Source organism: Lagopus muta, chromosome Z (assembly GCF_023343835.1).
Source record: "Lagopus muta isolate bLagMut1 chromosome Z, bLagMut1 primary, whole genome shotgun sequence".
Classification (NCBI taxonomy): domain Eukaryota; kingdom Metazoa; phylum Chordata; class Aves; order Galliformes; family Phasianidae; genus Lagopus; species Lagopus muta.
In genome coordinates, this window is record NC_064472.1 from 19239259 (window position 1) to 19266486 (window position 27228).

Here is a 27228-nt window from a genome sequence, read left to right on the forward strand (position 1 = left end):
TGAATTATCCTTGACATATGACTTACTGAAAATTGTAGAAATTGCATAAATAAAAATTACTGGATGGTTATGCAAGGAAACCTATGCAAGAGCAGATAGTAGGCAAGAGGGCTTCTGTCTCATCTATCAAGTACAGGCAGTTTCAACAGATAATAAAACCATTACAAGTTTTACACTTGTAAAGCCATAAAAAATCTATAACATTGTTATTCTAGTTATTGTTATTCTCAGTTCATATTTTAAAAATACCACTGCTAAAAGTTCAGTGGCCAAAAATTGATTCTTACTTGCTGGGTGCCCGATCTTGTAAATTGGTTAATGCAGCAAAGTTATTCCGTACAGTACGCAGGCTGGCCAGCACCTGGAACAGACAAAATGGCTTCAGTCTAAATTTCTGCACAGGCGAGACTGAATTAGCTCCACTCCACTATGCTGAAAGGAAAAGAAAGGACAATGCAAAATACCTGTGAAATGTTTCCAGGGTTGGTTTGACCAGTCTTTGAACATTATCTAACAATAACATGTCTGTAATAAAAGGCCAATAGTTGATTTTTTTTTGTTCTTTAGTAACCAATTCATTATTTGTTTAAAGACAGACTTAGCTGAAGAGGAGGGAAGTTTTTCACAGAATATTATTTAGTTCTCTAAAATGACCATAAAAGCATTCGTGTTTGGATGATAATAGTCCATTCAAGCCTAATACTTCATACATAAGAAATGATTACATATTTTTCCGTTTGCTGTTCAGCCCCCACAAATCTCAAATGACAAAGAGAATGAAATTGTTTAGACAGACAAAGAAAATAAAAGTGGCTCCCTTAAGGAGCCTGATTCATTTGGGTACTTAGTACAGAAGGACACATTAGGAGGAAGGTATTATTAGAGCAGGTGAAAAATGTATGCAGGCCCAAAACTACAGGACTTGCATACTGTGAAAGACAATATAAATGGAGTACTTGCTTCCTGAACTTTTTTAATGAAAGACAGCAGCTAAAGTAGGCAGCAGAGAAATGTCTTAATATAAGTGGTATAGACATTCTCTGCTGAAGGAAGTTGGATGAATGTAACAAATTTTGCATGTTAACAACATGACGTGAGTATGTAAGTATAGATTTCACAGAGTGAAATCTTTATAAGTTTTTGTTCAGATAGGTGATTTTTTTCCTTTTTCAAGCAAACAAGTCTTATATAATATTAAGAGTGGAGAAGAACTGGTTTGGCCTTCTTGGGTTGCACGATCATATGAGGAACAAGGCAAAACTGTGCCTACCTGAGCAAATGGTGTCACAATCAAGTCATCTCCATGTCTGAAAAAACAAGCAGAGTTGTAAGTTAGATATTAGTGAAAACTAATAAAACTAACTAATCTCCCTGGTACTGCTTTAACAGAAAGAAAATAAGGTTTTACAATGCACTGGGGGTATCTCCAGGTTTACTGTTCAACAGTTACTGATGCTGCTTCACAGATTGTTTTGAAAAGCAAATACCAAATCAGTCATTGTCCAATCATTCAATACATATGGGATGGCTGATGAACCAGCCAGTTTCTACACAGGACTGCATGGAACAGACCTGAAGAGATTTTATCCCAAAGGACAAACTTGAAAATACTGAAAGATTATATTAAAGCTTACTAGCACATTTGTGAGCAATGGCCAGGCAAGTAACTGCAGATGACTGGCAGTGCATCACAGACTAATAAAAACCTAGTAAAACTTTTGAATTGACTCACGCTGGTGTAGTTATAGGGGAGTGTAACCAAGAGTGTGCTGTTGCTGTGCCAACCTCACCCACATCATACTGGCTGACGTAGGGCATGGTGTTGGGATGACGCGTGGCCACAGAGAGGCAGGAAAAGAAGGGTTTCCTTACTTCTTCTCTGAAATGCTTGCACTGAGAGTTTGGCTTATGCTGTGAAGTATTTCCCCTCACTTTATGAATAAAATATTAAAGCTACACACAAAGTACCACGTGCAGTCATGTCTTACTCTAAGAGAACACTGAAAAACCAAAGGAAGAAACTAACTGGAACCTGAAGCATGCATTAACTGTCCACTTTCATCCAAACTGTGAGAAACAAGGAAAACTTGGTATTTTCAGTTATCATGTCTAGCAGTTTGCAGCAAAGTAAAAAAAAAAAAAAAAAAAAAAAAAAAAAAAAAAAAAAAAAAATCTAATGTAACTTCATATTTAATTATTCTGTATTTTGTATTTCTGTATTCTGCATTTTCCTACATTTATCACGAAACACTGTAAATTGTACTTGGACCTGAAATCTTTCAACAGAAATTACTATTGTTTTGATACTGCTTTCATGTTATTCAGGTCTAAAGTATGAGAAATTACTATCAGATTTTCAAATCCAGGTCCGTTTCCAATACCAATCAAAATTATGAAGGTTTATTAAACCCAGCTAGTCATTAACTCCCTTGTTAAAGTACTGGGCTGATTTATCTTGTTTATAATAACCAGTTGAATTTGGTTTCATGAGATAAAGTCTCTGAATTACTTCCATGGTGCTATGGTGCCTTTATTCCTCTTCTACCTGCTTTCCCGTCAAACTGGGACTTTTTTCAACTTAGCTCAACCATTCCTGCAAAGAAAACAATTCAATTAAGCATCCTCACAGCAATGATTTCCTCAAGCATCCAGGAAGGAAATACCCTTCACAATATTTGCATTAGCCGTGGAACATACTTTTTTTCTGCATTCTTGGTGAAGCAGGGAACTAGGGAAATTAATGACTGTGATGTAAAAGTTAAGGTTGGCATCCATGGCATTTAATTCAGCTTCCTAAGGGAATGGAAAGATCATACCTCTTCCTTTTTGATCCTAACTGATCAAATAAAATTGTGCTATTTCTTACAGTCAGTCTGATGTGGTCTTAGCAGGTACATATCCACAGCAAAAGTGTATGTCACACTCTTTGTTAATAATCTATGAAAGACAACTTGAATTTCTTATCAGTATTGCTCAATGCGTTACATAGCTAGACAATGGAAGAGCAAGTCATAGAGAAGTTGTATAGCAAAGGCTTCAAGAGAACACAAGCAAAGTGCATCTTTTCTTTTTTTCTCATTCTCCACTTAAATAGTCATAATATGAACATGTAAACTGTATCACTCCCGTAAAAATTTTGCTCTTTTCTTCAAATTATGTGAAACAGTATTGTCAGCTGTGCGAAAGCTGGTTTGGTAAAACTGTAAAAATTGAATGCTCCTCTATTTCACTATCTCTTGTATACTGCATTACTGGGAGTGTATTTCATTGGTCTTCTTCCCATTCAATGATCCTGTTTGCCACCTCTTGAAAATACCATCACTCCATTGCTTTAATTTTTGAATTTTAATCCAGTTAAGCTTTTTCTGGACTGCATTTCACTGGAGAATATTCATGAAGTAGTGTGGCTTGTTATCTGCTAAAGGAGACGTTATTGAATATTAAATTAATGCACTGAAACCAATCCAGGATTTCATTTACCTATTTAAAATATCCCTTCTGTCAAGAGTAACAACTACAGAAATTGTCACTACTTGGTAGAATAGCAATATTGGAAGTACAGATATGAGTTGTATCGAGAGAAGCATGGCCAGCAGGTTGAGGGAGGCAATTCTGCCCTTTTACTCTGCTCTCATGAGTACTAGGTCTAGGAGCCCCCAACACAAGAAGGACCTGGGGTTGTTGGAGTCGGTTCAGAGGAGGGCCATGAAGATGATCAGAGGGCTGGAGCACCTTCCCTGTGAGGCTGAGAGAACTGGGGCTTTTCAGCCTGGAGAAGGCTCTGAGTACAGTGGCCAACCAGTACCTGACAGAGGCCTACAGGAAAGCTGGGAGGGATGTCTTATAAGCACGTATAGTGACAGGATAAGGGGAAATGGCTTTAAACTGGAAGAGGGTAGATTAGACTAGATATTAGGACTAAATTTGTTACTGTTAGGGTGGTGAGACACTGGAACAGGTTGCCCAGCAAAGCTGTGAATGCTCCTCCCCTGGAGTTGTTCAAGGACAGGCTCGATGGGGCTTCGACCAATCTGGTCTAGAGGGAGGTGACCTATAGCAGGGTGTTGGAAGTACATGATCTTAAAAGCCCCTTCCAACCCAAACCATTCTGTGATTCTAAGATTCTATCCACAGTTTTCATAAATTAGTTTAGCACATGCCAGATAAATTTGGAAAGAAAAGCAATTTCATAGTGTGTTGAGCAATCTTTAATCCACATTGGGTCAGGAAATCTGGAAAAGGTGAGAGTGTTCAAAAAGGGAGCAGAATTGTCTAAACTGGCTGTGTTATTTTTTGATATAGAAGAGCAAGAGTATATGATTTAATCAAGGTGCTATTGATCCACAGTGTACTCCACTGTAGTAAAACATTGTGATGTATGAGTTTCCTGCTGTTTTCTTTTCTGATGATATGGAATCTGATTGATGATTCTGTTTGGATTCTATACAGGATAGTGCCACACATCTTTATACAGAGGCATTAAGAGGAGTATAAAACCTGTGCAATGTATCATAACCTTCTAAATAAAGACAGAGCTGTTAATCTTTAAGGTTAGAAAAATTATTATCTCTAATATAACTCTGTTAAGTCAGTTAACTAGAATGCCTGGCATACTCATTCATATATTCATTTTTCAAAGGAAAGACAAACTTGAAAAAGATTTTAACACAGATCAAAAATTTTAAGTTATCAAATTTGCTACCACTAACAAAAGCTGCTAAAAAATGTAACAGCCTATATGAGAAGAACAAGCGTTACATACAACACAAGTGAAATTACCAATAGTACACCAAATACTACAAAAAGCATTGCAAGCTATTTGCCCCTTAAAGTGATGAAGCTTGGCCTTCTGCAATGTTGTTGGCTTTCATTCCTAACCTTTCCTATGGTACACACTTGAATTCTCCCCATGTAACTTACAATGGTCTCTGTTCTGAAGAAGAGATAAAAATGCCATGCCAAGTCAGACGCGTATATTTAGCTAGCTGTTGACAAATGCAAAGTACACAATTTCAGCCTTCCTCTCCTCAAGACTGGCATTAATTTCTTTCTTCTACTCGAATTACAGGACAGTAATTAACTTTGCCTTTTCTAAAGTGGACCTTAAGAGTTACATGCATGGACAGACAGAGAAACAGGAAGGAAGATGAAATCAGGGATAGGCTGGGTGACTGCAAAACCTTTATTTCTTAATTAAGTTGAGATAATTTAATTTAATCATCTAATAAAAGGAGTTGCTAAAGAGACATTCTGCAGATCTGCTAGGATCCAGTTAAAAAAAAAAAGGGTGTATTTATGTGGTTGGAAAACAGTCAAGATACCCATTAAGGGGATATGTGTCTCAGACCTTAGACACCACTAGAAATGTGACTTGCACTTGCCAGTGTGGAGCTAGCAGGAAGGGTCCTGAATAAGATTTATCCTTGTAAATAATAATAAACTCAAGTTATGACTTTGAGGCAGATGTGAACACCAGGTGAGTCATCTGAAGGACACAAAAGTAAGACTTAAATAGGCAAATAAAAACACAGTCTAAAAAAAGAAGGAGAAATGGACAAAATATATTTATACTAGCTTGACACATACCTTTACATGGACAAGGTACAGTCAAAATGACAGAAACTCCCAGAAACAAGCAGCAGTTAACACAGCAGTCTTTGGCATTGCTTTGAAATTCAGGACCACAAGGTTCAAGCCAGGAGGCTGCCTGGCAAACCTTCCAAAAATCTTGTGTGCCTACTGCTTTCAGGCAACGACAAAGAAAGCAGAGAAATAGCGGTGTGGGTGGAAGGAAGTTCCGGCAGCTTGAAGTGCGTGTAATTAGCTGCCCTTGACCTAGAGTGCCTGGATCCTTTCCTGTAGCCATCCCCTGATTAGGAAAGGTCAAGCACCCTTCAGCTGCTGCCTGGGAGAGAGCTGTTTGAGAGCTGATCGCAGAGCTCAGCCAACAGAGCAGCCAACAGTTGCAGCAATTTGCAGAGAGGACCCATTGTTGAATGTGGATTGTTCTGAGTCCTGGATATTTTGGTGATGCACTACAGACAGATTAGACCAGCAGATGCTGTAAGAAATATCTTTACAAGGCTGGAAGATTTGGTGCAGCAGAACTTCATATGTTAGATGCTGCCCTCCAGGCCTCTGGCTGCTGAGACCACTGGGGCTTCTCTGAAGCCAGGAGAGAGAGACCCTATCCTGCAGAAAGTGGCAGCTGTGCTGGCTAGGGGAAGACTTAAAACAGGAAGTGGGTGGGCTATATCATATAAGAGAAGATGAAAGTGAGACAGAAAGGATATTCATATTCACTGAGACGCAGCTTGAAGAGCCTCTGACTGACTCCAGCTGCAGGAGGGAAGCTATCCAGTATTGAGGCAAGCATTAAAAGAAGGGGAAGGATGGAAGCTGGTGACTTCCAAGAGGAAGGTTAGCCTAAGTTAATACAAACTAGGTTCCTCACCCTCAGGGTTGAAGAGGAACACACAGACATCCATTGATGAGACACTGTAATGTGTGGCTCCCTGGTGCAAGGAATGGAGGCACCCATCTGTCAGCCTGATCTGTCAGCTAGAGAAGTTCACGTCTGCCAGAGGCCCATATCTAGGGACAGTGTGGAGGTGCTGCTAAATCTGGTCCAGCCCTTTGACTACTATCCCCTCTTCTTCACATGGATACAAATGGTACTGCTAACACTAAACCTACACAGTTTCCAAACTGACTTTAGAGATATGGGGGCAGTAGATGAGGGCCCAGGAGCCCAGGTGGTGTTCTCTTTCTGGTGAGGTTGAAGGTGTAAGTAGGAGAACACTGAAATTACAAGTCAAAAATTACTTGCAGAACTGCTACTGGTGACAGGGTTCTGGATTTTATGACCATAAGACGAGGTTTGCAGAACCCCACCTTCAAGGCAGAGATGGCATCCTCTCCTTTCAGTAGGGCAAAAATACTTCTGCCAGTAACACATCTGATCTCATAAGGAAGTCTTTAAATTTTAAAGAATGAGAGATGGAGAGGGTAATCAGCAGAACCAGCAGCCCTCTAAGGCAGGGCTAAACAAAGGGCAAGGCGAAGCACAAAGTCCTGAAGTTGGGGAAGAACATGCTCAGGAGCCAATACATAAAGGGAGACACTGAGCAGGAAAGCAGCTCTGCAAAAAAGGACCAGTGGGTTCAGGTGAACCTCAAGTTGAGCATAAATCAGCAAATGCCCTTGCCTCAAGGAAGGCTAATGGTATTGCCAGCATGTCAAGGGAGGTGATCTTTCACCTCTTCTTAGCATTCATGAGGCCACATCTGGAGGAGCACAGCATCCAGTTCAGGGTTCCCCATTAACCAAGAGGCTTGGGCATAGTTCAGAGAGCCCAAAGAAGGGCTGCACAATGATGAAGAGATTTCAGCATCTGTCATATGAGGATTAAGTAAAAGATCTGAGACTGTTCAGTCTAGCACAGAGAAAGTTTATAGGGGATCTTATCAGTGTATATAAAGAGGACAATACCTGGCTCTTTATGCTGACGTCCAGTGCCAGGATAAGAGGCAGTGGGCACAAACTGGAACACAAGATCCATCTGAACAACAGGAAAGGAAACACCTGCTTTCTGCACATGTAATTGAGATCTACACAGGATGTTTTATCAACTCCTTTCTCTGAGATGTTCAAAAGTGCCTGGACACGGTCAGGGCAACCTGCTCTAAGTACCCTGCTTGAGCAGAGGGATTGGATCAGATGACTTTCCGAGGTCCCTTCTAATCTAAATCTAAACTGTTCTGTGAATCCTTGAATTAAATTACTGGTTAACCTTCATATAATTTATATAATGTAAATTATGAGATTAGTGGAAAGGAACCTTGGCATCATTTTAAAGCATGAACATACTGGTTTGCCACACTCCTTTTGAATGAAAACTCAGTTATCTTCCCAAGATAAGTACTGGCTGAAAATTCTGGTTGATCTTTAAAGCCAACTAGCATCATCTACCTTGGATTCTCTGGCTACAGAGTTGGAACTATTTGAAAGAACAGAGCTGCTAACAGCCTTTGGAAAGCCGAAGTGGACATTGGCTTTCTGGCATTCCCACAGCAAAGAGATAAGGTTTTTGTCTCATCATGACAAGAATCAACTCAGTTTTCACAGAATTGTTTTGTTTTTATATATATATATATACAAATATATCAGATATAAAATCAAGGGAAAATCCATGCTGTTTACACATAAAATATAGAATATGAAGATTACAGTGGTCTTCTTTTTGAAGATGTAGGAAGAAAACCACAGTCCCTGAGAACTCCCATACCCCAGCCAAAACAAAGACTGTTTATAGTAGTTTTCCTTGGATTATCAGAAACCTAGGCAATTTCAAGCTTAAGAGAATGCACCAAAGGAAAAACCATCTCTCACTCAAAAATATTGCAGATATGGGTGTTAAGAAGTACCCTGATAAGCTTCATATGGAGCAAAATTAAGTTACTCCTCTGTAACATGCTGAGGAAGAAAATACCTGACTATATTATAATTAGAGATCCAAAAGACAGCTCAGAACAAACGTAGGTCTTAACATGTGGCTAATAAGCACCAAGATATGTCATATACTAATTGGCCTGGAACTTTCCACATAGAATGAATATTTTCTGTATGAAGGTACTAAGATGGCTTTAATTTTTCATGACACCTTTTTATCAACTCAGTTCCTGAACATAGAGCTTACTAGGCTTGAAAGAATCCTTTGAATAAATGAAGTCTGCTCTTTCATGGTTACCAGTGTTAGGTTACTCAATTTACCATTCTACTTTCAACATTAGGAACAATGAACTATTCCTTTCTTATCCTTAAGTCTGTAATGGATATGATTCTGTTTTTCCAAGTCTCGAAAGAACCCTCATCTTGTGTGCTAATGCAATTCAGTTGGAAATAAGGTGATTTTAAATCAGGAATTTGAGATTTAATCCAGGCATTAACAGGAAGTATTATCTAGACAACTATATGTTTTTCAGCATCACATCATACTGGTTATGCTTTTGAGAAGACTAGGGACAAAGGACTTTCCTGTGTAATAAATGCAGCTAAGTAGGTCTCAGTGATGGTGATCAGAACCAAGACCCATTTTATCCAAAGGCCGTCTCATTCGGCAACTTCCTGCTCAGTAAGCTTAAATTTTATTCCAAAGGGACTGCACTCATACAAGTGACTTGAGTAATCTACCCAAGGAAGGACTTTTGTTATAAATACAGCATGCCATCACGAAAAAGATACTGGCACGATATGCAAGATATGAAAACTTGGGACAAATCAAGAAATTATCTGTATCATCCTTGTAAGTGTTCAAGGTCATGTTGAATGGAGCTTAGGGCAACCTCATCTAAAGAAGTATACCCCCAAAATACAGAGTGGGTTGAACTAGGTGATCTTAGGCTCCTTACAACCCAAACCATTCTGTGTTTCTAATATTCATATTGCCCGAAACAGCCATCAAGCCTGAATGCTGTAATCCTACCATAATCCAACAGAAGTATGATGGGCAACTTTGAGGAGACAGCTTGCTCTAAGTCTAGCAGAGCTATTCAGTGCTAAATAAAGAGAACAGACTTGATAGTGTGTTTCACTGGTATTGATATAGGCTTACTTCTAAAATAAGAAGGCAATCTGCCTGCGTGCCTCTGAGGCAATGGCAAGGGAAAAAATGTTATTACAATGCAGAAGCTTGCTTTTTTCTTTGAAGAAGTGAATGGATTCAATGGGTTCAATACTCTGAACCACAAAAAAGCTGAATTCATTTGGAAGAGCCCAGGTCAATTCAGCCGTGCCTCTGTTGGACTGATCATGAAACAGAAATCATCATTTAGTTCATCATAATTAGCAAAGCTGCAAATAAATGACTGTCACAGTGACTAAAGGATAGGTTTGTTTCCTGCTCAGGTCAGAGAAAATTAATGAACGGGTGTGCTTGTATGACTGGAAGCAATCAAGTTAGTGCAGCTTAATGAGTTATTATTAATCATTTTTTAATTGCATTACCTGACACACATAAGCTCTTAGCTTATTGCAAATGAAAATAAAAAGTATTGCCTTGAATTAAGCAGAACTTTGTTACTGCTCCCTGTTCCATATGTTTAAGTGATTAGAACTGATAAAATAGTCTCATTTCTGAAGAAAACAGTACATGACTTTCCATGGGAATTCCCACTAATGCAGACTGAAAGATTTCCCTTCTAAAATGAGTGAAAGCAGAGCTTCTAAGAAAGGCACTTATTCAAGGTAACTTCCCAGCCTGAGGGAGCTTGCTGTGAGACAAGCCACAAGAAGATTTTGTCAGCTTTGAGGTTTAGAAAATGGAGTCCCTTAAACAAATACAAAGGCTCCTACATTCAAGTACTTATATTTCAGAAAAACTAACAAACAAACAAAACAAAACAAAAAAAACACAACAACCAGGCAATAGTTTTTTCCTTCATAAAAAACATCAAGACCTTAAGAAAAACAGGGCAAAAGACATCAGAATTCCAGATTTTCTAATTTCAGAGAACAAACTACATGGTTAGCACAACATGAGCATCACTGCAAGCATATGGAGAGTTGTGTGTGCCCTGAGGGATGAAATACGAGCTAATGATCTGGGTTGTGAAATAAATTCAGCCTGTGCATGAGATGGAGTCATGGTTAAAGAGGCTTCCTCAGAAACACTGAAATCCTTTTTTATAAAGCATCTTTTCTCCATGCTGCTGCCATCGTTCAGTATTGCAAGTAGGCGTGTGTACACAGAACACACACATCCCGACCATTGTAGCAGTAGAACTGTGCAGCAAGCAGTGAAATGAACACTGCTGTGATTTAGCTGGAATCTGAGCCAAGAATTGTTTTTGGTATCATGATTCTAATAACAGCCATCTTTGACTGAAGATGATTAGCAATTCAGATGGCTTTGTTTAGTGCAGAAGCAGTAAGTAACGTGCCATGTTGTTTCAAACATCCAGTATTGCCGAAGTTTTTGTAGTGTAAGTGATGTGTTTTATAGCTAAGAGTTCTATTTGGAAAATGATTCATTATTTCAGTGTTCAGGAATTCAGGAGCAAACCCAATAATGAATGTTTTGTGTGAATATTTGATAGGATCAAATTTCACTTCATCAACAAAAAATAAAAATCCTATGCAACAAGTACATGAAGGCATATTAGAACACCTGAGAATCTCCTGAATAAAAATGAATATCAAAAGATGCTTTCTCAATGCAAAACTATTCTGGTTTTGCTTACAACATAGTTAATACCCTAATCTAGCTCAAATTTATTTTAAGAAAATGGAGTATGGCTATATTCTTTTTTTTGTTTGTTTTTGTTTTTGGATTGTATTTGTAAAACATTCCAAGCTACTGGAAAGAACGCAGTGGTCTTTTTCAAAATACTTTCTACAACTATTAAAAAAAAAAAAAAAAAAAAAAAAATTAAGTACTAATTACTTAGTTTAAGCTGAAATCTGAAGATTTTATTCAAATTAAAAATCTTAAGAATAAAAACTCCCAATGAATCAAAATATTAGCCTGTTTTCCCTGTGGCCTTCTGAATGGATAAGTTGATAACTAAAGCAGCACACTGCAGTTTTTCATTAAGAATTATTTCTAAATGGAAATTGAATTGAAAATACTTCATTTTAGCAGAGTTTTTAGAGAAAGTCTGTCTCTTTTCAGTTCTCCTGTAAGATTATTTCACAAATTCAGAAAAAAAGAACTAGATAAGTTGTAAGATATTCCACAGCAACTTATCAAGAAAGGCAATTATTTCTCATTTATTCACTTCAGGTGCACCTAAGCTGCTCAGAAGCAATGTGTTTTTTTTCTGCCCTCTTAGAATGTTAGAAAGAACTTAATGCAGATCACTTTTCAGGAAAAAGGCTATTTTTCTCCTTAACTTCAGGTGCATACTCATAGAATTTATTAATAAATCTAAGCTGTGCTGGCTTAGAAATAGAAGACTAAGACGTATTACTGGTAATTTGGCTTCCTGTTACTGATGAAAATATATATCCTCATTTCATGATGTTAATGGCACATTAAAGTCTTCAGTGAACATCAGTAACTGTCTAGGTTGGCCATATTTGTCTTCCATTATTTTAAGTGCTTTCCCTTTATGAATCTGTTCCAAACTGAATACAATGAAGTTTAAAAAACTAAACAGACTGGGAAATATGTGTGCAAATTCACCTCAATTGTTCCACGTGCCAATTAAAGGGATATTTCAGACCATTTGCAGCTTCAGGTCAGGACTAGACCTGCTAGCCATTGACAAATATGGGAACACCCTATCCTGGAATTTCCCTGTATTTAAGATAATTTCTGCAGCCAGAATAATTCTGTTAATCTTCATTTTTTGGAAAGTTACAGATTATTTTGGCTTCATTTGGGAAAGTAATACCCACACAAATTTAAAAATTACACAATTATTTCTCTAAATACTGAGGACAGGGATAATCCACCCTGACTAAACAAACTCAATGCCTGTATATCATGTTTTTCAGACAGTATTTCATCTTTGATGAAATATTTTTCATCAGCTCCCTTTATCTCAATGTAGTCCACATGTGGGTTTTATTTTTCAAAGAGTGGTATTTTTGTTGTTGTTTTAATATATTTATATTTTGTAGACATGGAGCAAAGGTTTATCAACATGCACATTATTATAGAGCAGCATGTCCTCTAGGAGGCAGTATTATATGGTACATAGTGGGAGAACAAATTTTGGAGTAAATTACATCTTTATACTTGTTTTATCAGGGATAGCAGCAGCAGAGCTGTGTATGCTGCTCCAACAGCAATGCCTTCTATTTATTTCCAAGGAAACTATCACAAATATAAAGAGCACAATAATTTTGATAAAGCAAACTGTCAGCTACAAAAAACTATTTTTCAGCACAGTCACGACCACAAGCTATGTATTTTTGCCAGTGATGAACAAGAGTCTCATTCCAGACTCGTAAAAATATGCATCAGCAGAGGTTATCCACTGTTTCAGGCTGCTCTTACAGTGCTGTTGCTAGAAAAGTGTTGTTCACAGAATCTTTCACTGATCTAAACAGATGGAAGTTAAAAGGTGACAAATCTGGACTGTATGGAGGATATGGTGGGACAGTCTGGCCAAGACTGGCATTGTGCTCCATAGTCTTCAAACTGGTATGAAGCCTGGAAGAAAAAGGTCTCATTCTTCTCTGGCTTGAGTCCGGAACCTTCAGCTCCATCAGCACTGTGATGAAGTGATCAGAGTGTATCTGATTTCCAGGAAATCCAGAAGTATCACTACTTTCCTATCCAAAAAGACAGTGCACATCACTTAACACTCTGAGGGCTGCTGTTGTTGAGGAATTCACATATTGCCATGCCATGGACTGCTGTTTTGATTTCAGCTCAGAGTGGTGATGCCATGTCTTGTCACCTTTAACAGATGTGATCCATGAAACTGTCACCTTCAGCCTCGCATTGGTTTAGTAGATCCTACTTGCCTATAGTGTTCTTCCTGTTGCTGTCTGAGCATCTTTGGGACCAACTGGCACAAACTTTGTAATATTTCAACACTGCCACCATCATTTCCAATATACTGAAGCTGATACTTAGTTCCATACAGTTTTCTGATTGTAATCTGCCGATTCATATGGATGAGCTGATTGAGAATGTCTCCATTTCATGGTGTTACAGCTGTGAATGGCTGTCCATTACATGGTTTGTCTTTCATGAAGCTGTCACTTCTATTGAAACACACCACCCACTGTCTCACTGTGCTCACATCTACTGTTTGGTCTCCATCAACATTTAGCAAGTGCCGATTAATGTCAATGGATGCTGTTTTCTCCTTCTGGAGAAATTCATTGACACCCTTTTGCTTCACCCATTCTTCCATGTCAGATGCCACTTTGTCAAACTGCCCCTCTCCTGCTGTCTGTCACACAGCAACCAAACGTAATGGAATATTGGCAAGAATATTCAGCCTCTGCTATCATACCACTAATATCAGTCTCTGATGTAGTGGGCTGCTTTTGATGTAGCCCAGTACTATCTACAGTACTTCTGAAGAGAAGTAGGCTGTCCAGCTCAGGAAATTGATGTACTGATGGCCATTTGGCCACTGAGCAGACCTCTATGCCAATGGCCCTGCAGTTCACTATAGACTATGCTCCCTTACTTTCTGGTGGTTGAACAGAAATTAGCAAATTTCGTGTAACTGTGATAGTTAGAGCTTATATTCACCTGATCAAAGAAACAGTGCTGATCCTCTCTATGGGAGTCTTCAACAATCCCCACACCAGCTAATGTTTTACTCAGTGAAGTTCAGCTGGTCAAGTCCTTGGTTAAAACATGAGTTCTGCCTTAGCCAGTGATTGTTGGTTTCTTTCTAGAGTTTATGACAGTGTTAATGATTTCATTGAATAATCAATTTTTTTTCCATCTCATCAGAGACCTAGGTTTTGCTAAAATTTTCTCCAGTGCACTATAACTTTGAAATTAGGGGCTTTTAAGTTTTCTTTTCCATTCTTTATTATCCTTCACTTTAAGCTTGTTTCCCAGATCCCTTCACAGATAATGCCCTGTAATTCCTTATATTGGCTCACACATATATTCACTTCTGCATATCCCCATTTCTCTGCTAGCAATCCCATAGATAGGCTTCTCAAGGAAACTGTGCTCTTCTGCCTTGGACCTTGTATCTTTCTGTCTAAACCACCTGCCTTTCCAGTTTGCAGCCCCGAAGGGCTTTTGCTAATCTTCTCACATCAGCTTCTTTTTCTCTATCATACTATTTGTTCCAAGAGATAATTAAAAAAAAATGCTAATGACTCCTACTCCTTTTGACTTGCTTTTCCCTTTTCTACTTTACAGCTGCCTTTTCTGCCTCTTGCAACGCCACAATTCAGGCTCATTAACATTCTATCATATGAGCTGCCTTGCACTCATCCTGTCTTTTGTTCTTTTCCTCAACTAGTCTGTCTTCTCAGTTCAAAATATGTTTTAGTCTCTCTAAAACTCAAAAAACTAAAACTCAAAAAACTCTCAATCTTCCCATTCTCTGCTGTTCTTTCTGTGATTTTCCATCTCAGTTCACTGAATGAACTCCCTCTGGTTGCTATGTGAGGTTAACTATGTTGGGAAAACGGATCACTCTGTACCTTTTTCCTGAGAATACTACCTGACTGTGCTAGTCTTCTGACTATCATCTTATGTTTTTATTTTAAGTCGTTTGTGTCAGAGGACAGTATTTCGCCTTGGGTTTTCAAAGAACAGAGGACAGTTGGTTCCATTTCTTGGCTGCAGTTCAGAGCTGCCACATCACTGCAAATAATAAATAGTGGCAGAATAATGAATTTAGTGCTTTAACACTGCCATCCTCTGGCTGGTTTTGACTGTAACATTCCATATTTGACTAAAATCTTGAAGTTTTCTTCTGTTTCACCTTAAGTGATATTTACTGCTATAAAGTTGTACTGGAAATAACAGAAACTTTGTGTTACATCCCTTCCATGCCTTTTGTTTCGTTTTGCTTTATAAAGTGAAGTACTGAGGCTGAAAATGCAAACACTGAAGAATTAGAGGATTCCAGGTTAAACTGCTATGTTCAATTAATTCACCTGCATTAACTGAATGATCTCTATGTTTTGTAATATATATTTCCCATGCATCACAAACATGCAATACTTAACATTCAATACACATATTGATGCAAAACAGAAATCGTGAGTGATCTGAATGTTGCTGTGACACTTTCCCTGAAAACTCTTGTAGTCTTTACCTTATCTAAGAACATTTGGAACCAGAGCTGGCTATTTTAATGATCTTTTTTCTTTATATTTTCTTCACTATTTTTTCCTTTTGAATTTTTTACTCTTGTGTTTATTAATTTTCCTTCAGTTAATTTCTGTGATACATTCAGACTCATCATTTTTTGGCTTACTGATACTTGATTAACCATATAATTATGGTTAAAACTGGTTGCATATTACATTTTCTAAACAACTGCAGAAGTATTAGCCTTAGTACAACAGTTTTTCTGTGGCAGGAGACTGTGGAAATCTATTCAGATGTGAGTTCCAATAAATTTAAAATGCTGATGCATTATAATAAATTGTTGACAGGAAGAATCACAGAATGGCCAGAGTTGGAAGGGACCTCAAGAATCATGAATCTCCAACTCCCTGCCACATACAGGGCCACCAACTTCCCCATTTAATACTAGACCAGGCTGCCCAGGGCCCAATCCAACCTGGCCTTGAACACCTCCAGGGACGGGGCATCCACAACGTCTCTGGGCAGCCTGTTCCAGCACCTCACCACTCACTGTAAAGAATTTCCCTCTGACATCCAACCTAAATCTTCTCTCCCTCAACTTAAAACCATTTCCCCTTGTCCTGCAGTTATCAACCCTTTCAAAGAGTTGACTCCCCTCCTGTTTGTAGTCTCTCTTTAGGTACTGAAAGGCTGCAATCAGGTCACCCTGCAGCCTTCTTTTCTCCAGGCTGAACAAGCCCAGCTCCCTCAGCCTGTCTTTGTAGGGGAGGTGCTCCAGTCCCCTGATCATCTTTGTGGCTCTCCTCTGGACCCTTTCCAACAGCTCCCTGTCTTTCTTGTACTGGGGGCTCCAGACCTGGACACAGTGCTCCAGATGGGGCCTCACAAGAGCAGAGGAGAGAGGGACAACCAGCTCCCTGTCTCTGATGGCCACCCCTCTTCTGATGGAGCTCAGGATACCAATTGCTTTTCGAGCTGCAGGAGCACACTGCTGGCTCATGTTAAGCTTTTCATCCATCAGGACTCCCAGGTCTGTCTCTGCAGGGCTGCTGTCAAGGACTGCTCCTTCCAGTCTGTATGGATGCCTGGGATTCCTCCGGCCCAAGTGCAAAACCTTGAACTTTGCTGTGTTGAACCTCGTTAGGTTCACCTGGGCCCATCTTTCAAGCCTGTTGAGGTCCCTCTGAATGGCATCCCTTCTTTCCACCATGTCAACCGCACCACTCAGCTTGATGTCGTCATCAAACTTGCTGAGGGTGCACTCGATTCTGCCATTGATGTCATTGATAAATATGTTAAAGAGCACCAGTCCAAAGACAGATCCCTATGGGACGCCGCTCGTTACCGTCCTCCACCTGGACATGGAGCCATTTATGACCACCCTTGTCTGTGGCCTTTCAACCAATTTCTTATCCATCGAGTGGTCCACCCATCAAATCCACATCCCTCGAATTTAAAGATAAGATTGTGATAGGGGACCATGTCAAAGGCCTTGTTCAAGTCCAGTAAATGACATTGGTTGCCTTTCTCTTGTCCACCAATGCTGTCACTCCATCATAGAAGGCCACCTTCTCTTGGTGAAGCCGCGCTGGTTGTCTTGGATCACACGCTTATTCCTCATGTGATCAAGCATGTCATCCAGGATGATCTGTTCCATCATCTTCCCAGGCACAGAGGTGAGACTCACCAGCCTATAGTTCCCCATGTCCTCCTTGCTCCCTTTCTTATAAATGGAAATGACATGACCCTTCCTCCAGTCATTCAGGACCTCACCTAACAGCCATGACTTTTTAAATATGATGGAGAGTGGCTCAGTAACCACCTCAGCCAGCTCCTTCAGAACCCTGGGATGCACACCATCCAGCCCCATAGCCTTGTACACATTCAGTCTAATAAGGCTGCCTCAAACTTGCTCTGCCCTTATAGTGGGGGGGATTTACTGACCTGGTTCCCACCTAGAGGTTTAGGGATGCAGGGCTCAGGGATGTGAGAAATACTGGAATCCTGGCCACCAGTGAAGACTGAGGCAAAGAACTCATTCAGTACCTCAGCCTTCTCTTCAGCCAGTTCTCCTTTTACATTTACCAAAGGAAGTACATTTGTATTGGCCGGTCTCTTCTGGACAATGTAACTGTAGAAAGTCTTCCTATTGTTTTTCACATCCCTCACCAAATTCAGTTCTGCCTGCACCTTGGCTTTCCTGATCCCACGTCTGCAAGCCTGGATGGCATCCTTGTATTCTTCCCAGGTGACATGCCCTTGTTTCCAGAGTTTGTATGCACCTTTCTTTTCCCTCAGCATGCCCAGCAGGTCCTTGCTGAGCCATGCCGGTTTCCTACCTCCTCTTCCCGCTTTCTTATTCAGAGCTCTTCAGAGATGGAGAGCTCTTGTGCTCTCAGAAGGGCATCCTTGAAGGGTAGCTCTCCTCAACATCTTTGTCTTTAAGGACAGCATCTCAGGAGATCTTGGCCAACAATCCATTGAACAGCTTAAAGTTCGCTGTTCCAAAGTTCAGGGTCCTGAACCCACAAAGGGTCAAGAGTAGATACAAATATCTGAAGAAGAAAGTGTGCTCAGTGTTTCAGTAATTAATTTTTTAATTCAATTTATTTTCATGTGCTGAAATATTACCCAGAATTCTAGGAAATGTAGAAGAGGATTATGAGTGCAAGGACAGAACACTAATTGAATTCTAAATTGAAATGACTCATCTGAGCAATGCAATGACCTGGATTGCCTGCCTGAATGTAAAAAACTTCCTAAATGGTATCCTTACAAGAGTGCAGCACCAAAAGCTTAACTTTGGTACATCTGTAAGAAATATTACATGTCAGAAAAAGGATTCCTTGGCGAGGGTCTCCATTTACAAACCGAAAACTTTTTTTTGTTAATTATAAAGCAACAGGGCATGGTCTTATTCATTTTGTCTCAGTCAAAATTGGTCACAAAAGGAACAAAGCTTAAAAGTACTTCAATCTACTGAACTTAAGGTGATGGACCTTAAACAACCAAAACAAAGGCATGAGTTTTGTTCATCTTGACACTTACTTAGGAAGAAAGTTATAAATAGATGGTCTAATTAACACTTCTAAGAACAAAACATAAGGTGAGAATAGGAATCTCCAATTATAATGATTATGAGCGAAGTATCACATGAAATTTCACTCATTATGAAAACCAATTTCCTTTGTTTTGAATACTAGTGCTGTTGGCTGTTTTTTTTTTTTTTTAAGAGGATGGTTATTGTTGGCTTTTTTTCTATATTGATGCTGGATTTTTAATGCTTTCTACATCCTTATTCACTAGGAAACTCTTATAAGGATGGTCATAATTCATAATTGTTCATAAAAGTTCATAATTGAGCCATAAACACCTATTTGGCAGTGAAATTTGTAGAAGATTAAGCAAACAAATGAACAAAAATTCTTGATTTCTATAATTTTCAGGTGAGATGTTTTCACTGTACATATGTACAGTGTACACTGTACATGTTTTCACTGTATTTCACAATCATCTAACTTCCACTACCCATCCAATCTGGCATTTACACATATTAGCAAATTATGATTCACTAACAGAAGACACACATTACACAGAAAAAATAGTCTACTTCAGTAAGAGGACAGAATAACTTTCCAAAGATCTTCTCCTTTGCCTCTCTCAAATTTATTAATTTTTCAACCTGGACTAGGACAAAGCATTTGATACAGCCTGTACAACATTCTTTTCACTAAGCTGGAAAGACATTGATTTCATGAATGGAACTGGCTGGATGGTCACATTTCAAATGCTGTGGTCAACAGCTCTATGTCCAGGTGGAGACCAGTGACTAGTGGTGCTCTTCCAGGGTCAGTACTGGGACAAGTGCTGTTTAACATCTCTGTCATTTACATGGACAGTGGGACTGAGTGCATCCTCAGTAAGTTTGCTAGCAACACCAAACTGTGTGGTGTGGTCCACATGCTGCAGGGAATGGATGCCATCAAGAGAGATCTAGACAAGCTTGAGAGCTCAGCTTTTGTGAGCCTCATAAAGTTCAACATGGCCAAGTGCAGGCTCCTGCATCTGGGTTGGAGCAGTTTCAAACATGAATACAAGCTGTGTAAGTACAGGCCTGCAACTATGTGGAAAAGGACGTGGGAGCACTGGTAGATGCAAAAGTTAGCTCGAGCCAGCAGTGAGCATTTGCAGCCCAGAAAGTCAAGCTTGTCCTGGTTCTAGAGACACTGGAGCCCTGAGCAATTATAGAATCATAGAATCATAGAATTTCTCAGGTTGGAAAAGACCTTCAAGATCATCAAGTCCAACCACGACCTAACCATACTACTCTAGCTCTAACAACCCACTGCTAAATCATGTCCTTGAGCACCATATCCAGAAAAGATTTTTAAACACATCCAGGGATGGTGACTCAACCACCTACCTGGGGAGCCTATTCCAGTGCTTAACAATCGTTTCTGTAAAGAATTTTTTTTTCTGATATCCAACCTAAACCTCCCCTGGTACAACTTGAGGCCATTTCCCCTTCTCCTATCACCTGTTACCAGTGAGTAGAGACCAACCCTGCTGTCATCAGCAGCAGCAAGAACCTCAGCTAAGGATAATGCTGCACCTACAACAGAGCAATGCAAGATTCAGGCACAGATGGGACACAAGTGCTGAAGAGCAGTGCAGCAGGAAGGGACCTAGGGGTGTTGGTGCCCACAGGTAAGCATAAGCCAGAAGTATGCTCTGGCAGCCAAGGAGCAAACTGCATTTTGGGATGCATTAACACAGCACAACCAGACTGGCAAAACAAGAGATTCTCATGCTATATTTAGCATTGATGCAGCCCAATCTAAATACTGTGTACAATATAAGAGTGTTAAGATCCTTGAATGTGTCCAGAGGAGGGAACACAGTTGGCAGAGGGTTGGAAGGCATGTCCTGTAAGAAGAGAATGAGGGTAGTTGGGTGGTCCAGTCTGGAGAAGAGGAGATGGAGAGATGACTTCACTGCTCCCTGCAGCATCCTGAGGAGGGGAAGCAGAGGGAGGTGCCGAGCTCTGCTGCTGGGCACTGATGGCATGATGCACAAAGTTGCTGGAGGAGTTTTAGACTGGGCACTGGGAAAATTTTTATACTGTGAAGTTGGTCAAATAATGGATTAGGCTTCCTAGCAAGGTGGTTGATGCCCCACCTAACTCAGGACATTCTGTTTTTATTAATATGATTTGAATTTTTGGATGGTCCTGTGTGGAGCAACAAGTTGGACTTAATGATCCTTGTGAATTCCCTCTAACTCAGAATATATTCTGTAATTCTATCCTATTCTATCGTAAAAGAAATCTAGCTAGCTGGTAAAGGGGAGTGATCTTCTCTCCTAAGTCCATGCTCATGAAACTCCATCTGGAATACTGCACTCAGCTCTGGGTTCTCCAGCAGAAGGGAGACATGGAACACATTAATAATGTTTCCAGAAGAGTGCCACAAAAGATGATCAGAGAGCTGAAGCACCACCCCTTTGAAGACAGGCTGAGGGAACTGAGGGTGAAGAAGAGAAAGGTCGGGGTAGATGTTGTTGTGATCTTTCAGTATTTAAAGGGAGCCTACAGGAAAGATGAGGAGGGACTCTTTATCAAGTATTGTAGTTGATAAGAGAAAGGGTAATAGTTTTAAACTAAAAGAGGGTAGATATAGATTAGTTAAAAGGAAGAAATTTTTTTCACTACGAGAGCTGTGAGGTGCTGGAACAAGTTGTCAGAAAAGTTGTGCATGCTCATCCCTGCAGGTTTTCAAGAATAGGCTGGATGGGATCCTGGGCAACCTGGTCTAGTGGAAGGTGTTCCTGCCCATGGAGCGGGCTGGAATGGTTTGTAGGCCCTTGCCAACCCAAACCATTCTGTGACTCTATGACAAGTAGTAAATCTTATATCTAAAAACTTACAAATACCTACTCTAAATAAATGGGGGGAAAAAAAAAAAGAAAAAAAAAAAAGAATTTTTTGAAGCAGAAATAGAGTTTGTATAGCTTGAGTTGAAAAAATCTTAATAACCAAGATATCACAGTTCTCTTTAGTGTTGTGAAAATCAGTACTGGTTTCCTTCAGTATTCTGTCAAAGTTAGTACAGTGCATAAGCACATCAAGTACATTTTCAAGATAAGCTTTCAAAATACTGCAGAAACAAATAAAGCATAAATAATGAAATAATTATCTAAATATCCATGACATCAGTAACACAACTGATTATTCTCTTTGAATTTTAAACATTTCTTGTGGCTGGAAATATGTTAACACAATTATAAGCCAAAACATATGCTAAAAGAATTTCATAATGTACTTACATATCACTGGCAATAGAGGAGTTCCTCGACATAGACTTCGGAGAAAGATCATAGTCACTGTCTGACCGGTAAAGGAAAGACTCCCTACGTTGACTGTGGACAAAATTTGCCTGAAGAATTAGCCCTGATCCAGGGCTCGTCATGGGATCCAAGGGACTTCGTCCCGATGACGTACCATTGTCCACATCGAAACTGTGAAAAGAAAGGAAAAAAAGATTTGTGCCATAGGCATAAGAGTTTTGAAAGTAATGAACACTCTCCTGGCAAATTTATCATTAGGCAGATTTTCTTCTCATTAATTGGAGAAATCATGATCTGGTCAATTTCACTGCTAATGCAAAAACAAGGTACATAAGAAATACAATGTACAATGTCTGGTACAATGGCTGATAACCAAAAAATAAATCTGAAGGAAACTAAACTTCGTAGTGGAAAAAAACAAACCGCTATTAGGAATACAGGAACCTATGTGCTTCTCTGTATGCTGATTACTTGTGAGCTCTGCATCAGGAACATGACACAGTTCTCTTCTTAAGGCCCCATCTCTCCTGAGGTTGACCCTCATTACTCCAATTCCTAGTGGAGTGAGGCAGGTGTTCTTTTTGTTATGGAGTACCCATTCCTCATACTTCATTACTACTCAAGTACTTCAAGAATGTATTTTGTCTCTTCTCAATAAATCAAGCATGAATAATGTGCATTTGCACGCACTAGAGGGAGATAGTATTTTGAAATTGGAATGAATGAATGAGCTCTGTGATCACTGCCAAACAGAATGACTACTGCGGCCATTCTTGTCTTACACCTTTGAACTCTGCAGTTTCAATCTAGTACTTCTAGTTATTGTTTGGTAGTTCCGAAAGAGCACTGCTGTCATGAGAGACACAAAAAAAAAAAGACAGAGACAGCTCCACAAAGGGCTCTGAAAATCAGTACAAAGACCATGAATGGGACTCAATTAATTAGAAACCAGAGCAGGGTAAGCAGCGCTGGGTGACGCATTCATGGCAACCCGTGCTGTTTAGCAGTGTGATAGCTGTATTTGGTACCAGACAAGAGTCTTTTTGGATTATGTAGCTTAGTTTCTAGATTTCATGTTGTTGCAGTATGGACTCTTGGAAGTCATGAATGACTGATTAGCAACATTTTGTCTGCATATGTTAAGCAGACATATTGGAATGTGTTGGAGCACATTCCAATAGGCCAGAAGTAGAAGGACATCTGTTTCTCTTGATTGCATCTCTAAAACTGAAGATAAATTTTAGTTCTAAAGCATGTGAGAAAAGGTGTGTATGACCTTGGTTTACAAATACTAAGCATAGTAACAGGAACTCAAGTAATGCTATTAAAGCACACAGGAATGATTCATGAACAAAAGGACCTACCACATAACTTTTTAAGTGTCAGTAAGCTTTAGAATCTAACAAACAATTCTAAAAATAGATTTTTTGAAAAGAATGTTCACATGAAGGATAACCCACTGTTTTCAATCATGTCTAAGGGCAGTTGAAGAGAAAATAGTTGGTACGTATCAGCTCTTGATTAGACTTCAGCCTGGCACATGTCACAGCAGGTACAAGCTACTCTCTGCACTAGCTTGCTTCTTGCTGTTATCTACCACTGACCTGAGGCTGCCTTGTCAGCAGTGGTAATATTTCACTGAAGTGACAGAACTCCTCCAGCCTTTTTGCATGCTGAATTAACTAATCAAATAAATCTACACTGCCTATATATTGCCTCAGAAAGCAATTTTATTTTTGTTCAAAAAAGTTATTAAGAAAGAGCTACTAACAGGCATTAAACAGGTACTTTTCAGGTAGCAAAGTAATCAAAGTGTATAATAAATCAGGCATAAAAAAAAACTCTAATAGACCAATACAGGTTATAAATACAGATTATTAAACAAATCAACTTCAACAGATGTTTCCAAAACAATTCACTAGCAGTTAATACTAAGACATATACGTTTTCCCAAATTTGGGAAATTCTTTTAATTATGTCAGAGTACTTCTGTGTCTTCTAATACACTCTCATTACATAACATTATTGATTTCAAACTAAAAAAAAAAACCATAATCTGCATGACAGTGAATGAGAGTTCTGCCACCACTTTGCTGAATGATTCTGGACAAAGCAAAGCTCCTTTCTTTGTTTCATTTTCCCTGCTTTTGATCACTGTGAGATCTGCCCCCTCCCACCCCCCCCCCGAAAAAGTGAAAAAAATATTTCAAAGGGCAAGTCAGTATGAATACTACTGTGACTGTTGTTAGATAAGATGAATGTACAAGATAGTATGAATGGTGAAACAGTAACAAAAAGAAATAAAAAATAAAATAACAAAAAGAAATAAGATATCCTTGCAGCTTATATGACCATACATTAATGTCCATATTACCATTACCACTAGTCTGACTACACTACTCACTAGTAATACTAACATTGATAGATACTGATAAAGACATCGATAAAGATACTGATTTCTTTTGATTTCCTGAGTATTTCAAGAGCAGAAAAAAATACAGTGCCAGTTAAGGTTTTGGAACATTTAAGAACTCAAAATCATGACACTTACTTAATTGCCAAAATAATAACATTATTTTCTTCAAACAGATGCAAAGAAACACAAACTCCTAAACAAAAACTGTATGCATATTTTTTTCTGCTAAGGACAAAATGGTAGACATTGCATGCAGTTTTATATAAAAAAGAAGGTGGTTATTTACTACTGTGCTTAGCAAGACTAATTTCTGAAAGACAATATTATTTCAAATATACATATATATAGCTTGTAGAAAACCTGAAATAAAAGCTTTAGGGTGGTATAAATGAAGATAAACATAACTCTGACTCAGCAGGAAAATGCTAAAAAAAGGAATGTCTATTAAATTAATTTTCTTCATGGTGGACTTAATTATTCAAACACATAAGTAGTTGGATTTCACTGGATTATAGTAACATGCAGTTTTATTTGCAGATTTGGTTTTCATCCACCTTTTGTGACACAATATGAATATTCCCTTATTAATTTTATTTTTTTCCAGTCAAAAACTAAGGCCAAGCTTCCATGAATGACTTCACTGTCAGGTTATTAAATATTGACCATAAAAAGATGAGAAGTCAGTTCTATAAAATCAGAGTTAGTTGGCATTGAAAGGCCCCACTGCTTGCCCCACCAGCTAACTGCATATGCAAGATGTGCACATAGCTGTTGTGGTAGGAATTTTGTGATACTCTATTGTGTCCACTAGATGGGTGTCAAAAGTAAAGAAATGGATCCAGATATATTAGCTAGGATCTGGCTCAACGAAGATATCTTTTACGTAAATACCTATAATGAAAAGAAACATTCCATGCTACAGCAAAAGAATGAATGTGAATATAGCACTGGTGTGGCAAAAATGTGTCTGTATAAAAAGTTTCCAAAATGTTACTGTAGTTAAGTGTCTTTAACTTACTGAGGTGTGCTAGCACTTTTGGACATAAAAGGTTATAGAAATCTAAATGAAAAATGCTTTAGTAAGTTGAAAATAAAATGTTCCCTTCTCTGAATCTTGAGTCTCTTTTGCAAGAAATGGAGACACTTGCATCAAGTTAAGAGAGAATCAGAATGGGGAACTCAAGACTTTGAGAACGAGTTGTTTTCTTTCTATATGCACCTAAAAAAAGATTTAAAAAAAGACTAAGATACAGAATGGGACAGACTGTCTAGTTTGCCTGGGCAGAAATTGCAGAAAGTTGAATGTGGTTGCTTCATATTTATTTTTCCGTTCCTGTAAAATTTTAAACTGCAGTGAGAATATGTTGTGAATGAAAAAACAACCAGTGATAAACCAAACGTTTTTCTTTTGTTAGTTATCCTCCGCCTCCTTGCACTTTTTGGTAGAAGAGGCTCTTAAAAAAGGAAGGAGCATGGAAGTTGCTAACGAGGGTCCTAGAACTGTTTTGCTATCTTTTCACCAACCCATAATATGCCCATTTAAAGATATCATGGATCTGCAGACAGCGCCAGGCACTCCGCATGACTTATGTAAAGCTGAGCTGCAGTTTTCTGACAGGAGCATCTAGCACAGAACCCTCACAGGAATTTCTGTGTTCAAAGAGCTTTCCTGCTCTGTAACTGCAGAGATGTAAAAGCTACTAAAAACAGTGCTAACTCAGCAAGTTCCACATGCGCATTTTGACTAAATCTGTTATGACGTTACTGAATACTCAAAAGCCCGTCTTATCCAGTGTTCAGTGACAGCAAACGTGGCATTAAATGGAAGATCAGTCTTTTTTCCTTTTTTGGCTATTCACTGTGTTTGCACATCTTTCCCACCACATATTGTCCAGGTTCTGTAGAGAGAAGGGGATAAAGGTGATGAACTCTCTTCAGCGACTTGTAAACTTTCATGGCTGACTTCCCATGCTCCTAATAGGACAAGAAGTGCTAACATCACAAGCTATCTTCGGGGAGATTGATGACTGATGATTTGCTTCAGACATACTGGGAATCTGTGGACAGGTTCAAGATCATATATCTCAGAAGCACTGCTTCAGTGTGAGCAACTGCACAACTTCCTCACACTGTGAGGAATCCCTCAAAGAATCCCTCCACAGACTTTCTTCCAAATTCTTGAGTAACTTCTCTGCTAGTCCCTGCAAGTTGCTAAAATGAAGGAAGGAGAAAACTTACATACAAAATTTTATTCACCGTTACATAAGGAGTAATAGCATCATATTGAATATGTACAAGATGGATGAAAAGGATGAAAAGAAAATCTTAATATTGCTCTTACCTACTACTGAGAGCTTAGCAACTTTTTTACTTTTTGACTTCTCTTTTGTTTGTTTTTGTAGAGAAGTTAGCAATAGTAAAATAAAAACTCCACTTTTTAAGAAATTAAGTATTTAGTAGACTTGTATGAGTATCAGTTGAATTCCTGCTGTTCCCCTAGTAAGTGAGATATTCTTAGTACATTCAGCCTCTCCTGCCTTGGAAGCTATGGGGAGGAAGAGAAATTAGCTGATCCTACAGGGACACCTTATCTTTTAAGGCCATCTTTAACATTATAGGATGAAGCAAGACCTGAACAAGTTGAATTTGTCTCCTGTTATGGGACCCCTTTGTCCTAGTGCTAAGCAATCTTTCCAACCTTTTACCTGCCCAGTTA

At 39.0% G+C, this 27228-nt stretch overlaps 1 protein-coding gene across 7 annotated transcripts in view; it reads right to left on the reverse strand.

Moving 5' to 3' along the window:
• Window positions 1-27228, reverse strand: part of PDE4D (phosphodiesterase 4D) — a 582076-nt gene that overhangs the window by 94293 nt on the left and 460555 nt on the right. For all 7 annotated transcript variants that reach the window (XR_007373932.1, XR_007373933.1, XR_007373936.1 and 4 more), the window contains 3 exons: window positions 22076-22267; window positions 1271-1307; window positions 288-361 (listed from right to left, as the gene is read on the reverse strand). Coding sequence is in view for 2 of the 7 variants with exons in the window: in XM_048931459.1 (XP_048787416.1) it covers window positions 288-361; window positions 1271-1307; window positions 22076-22267 (303 nt within the window). In the remaining 5 variants the exon portion in view is untranslated. The remainder of the gene's footprint in view (window positions 1-287; window positions 362-1270; window positions 1308-22075; window positions 22268-27228) is intronic.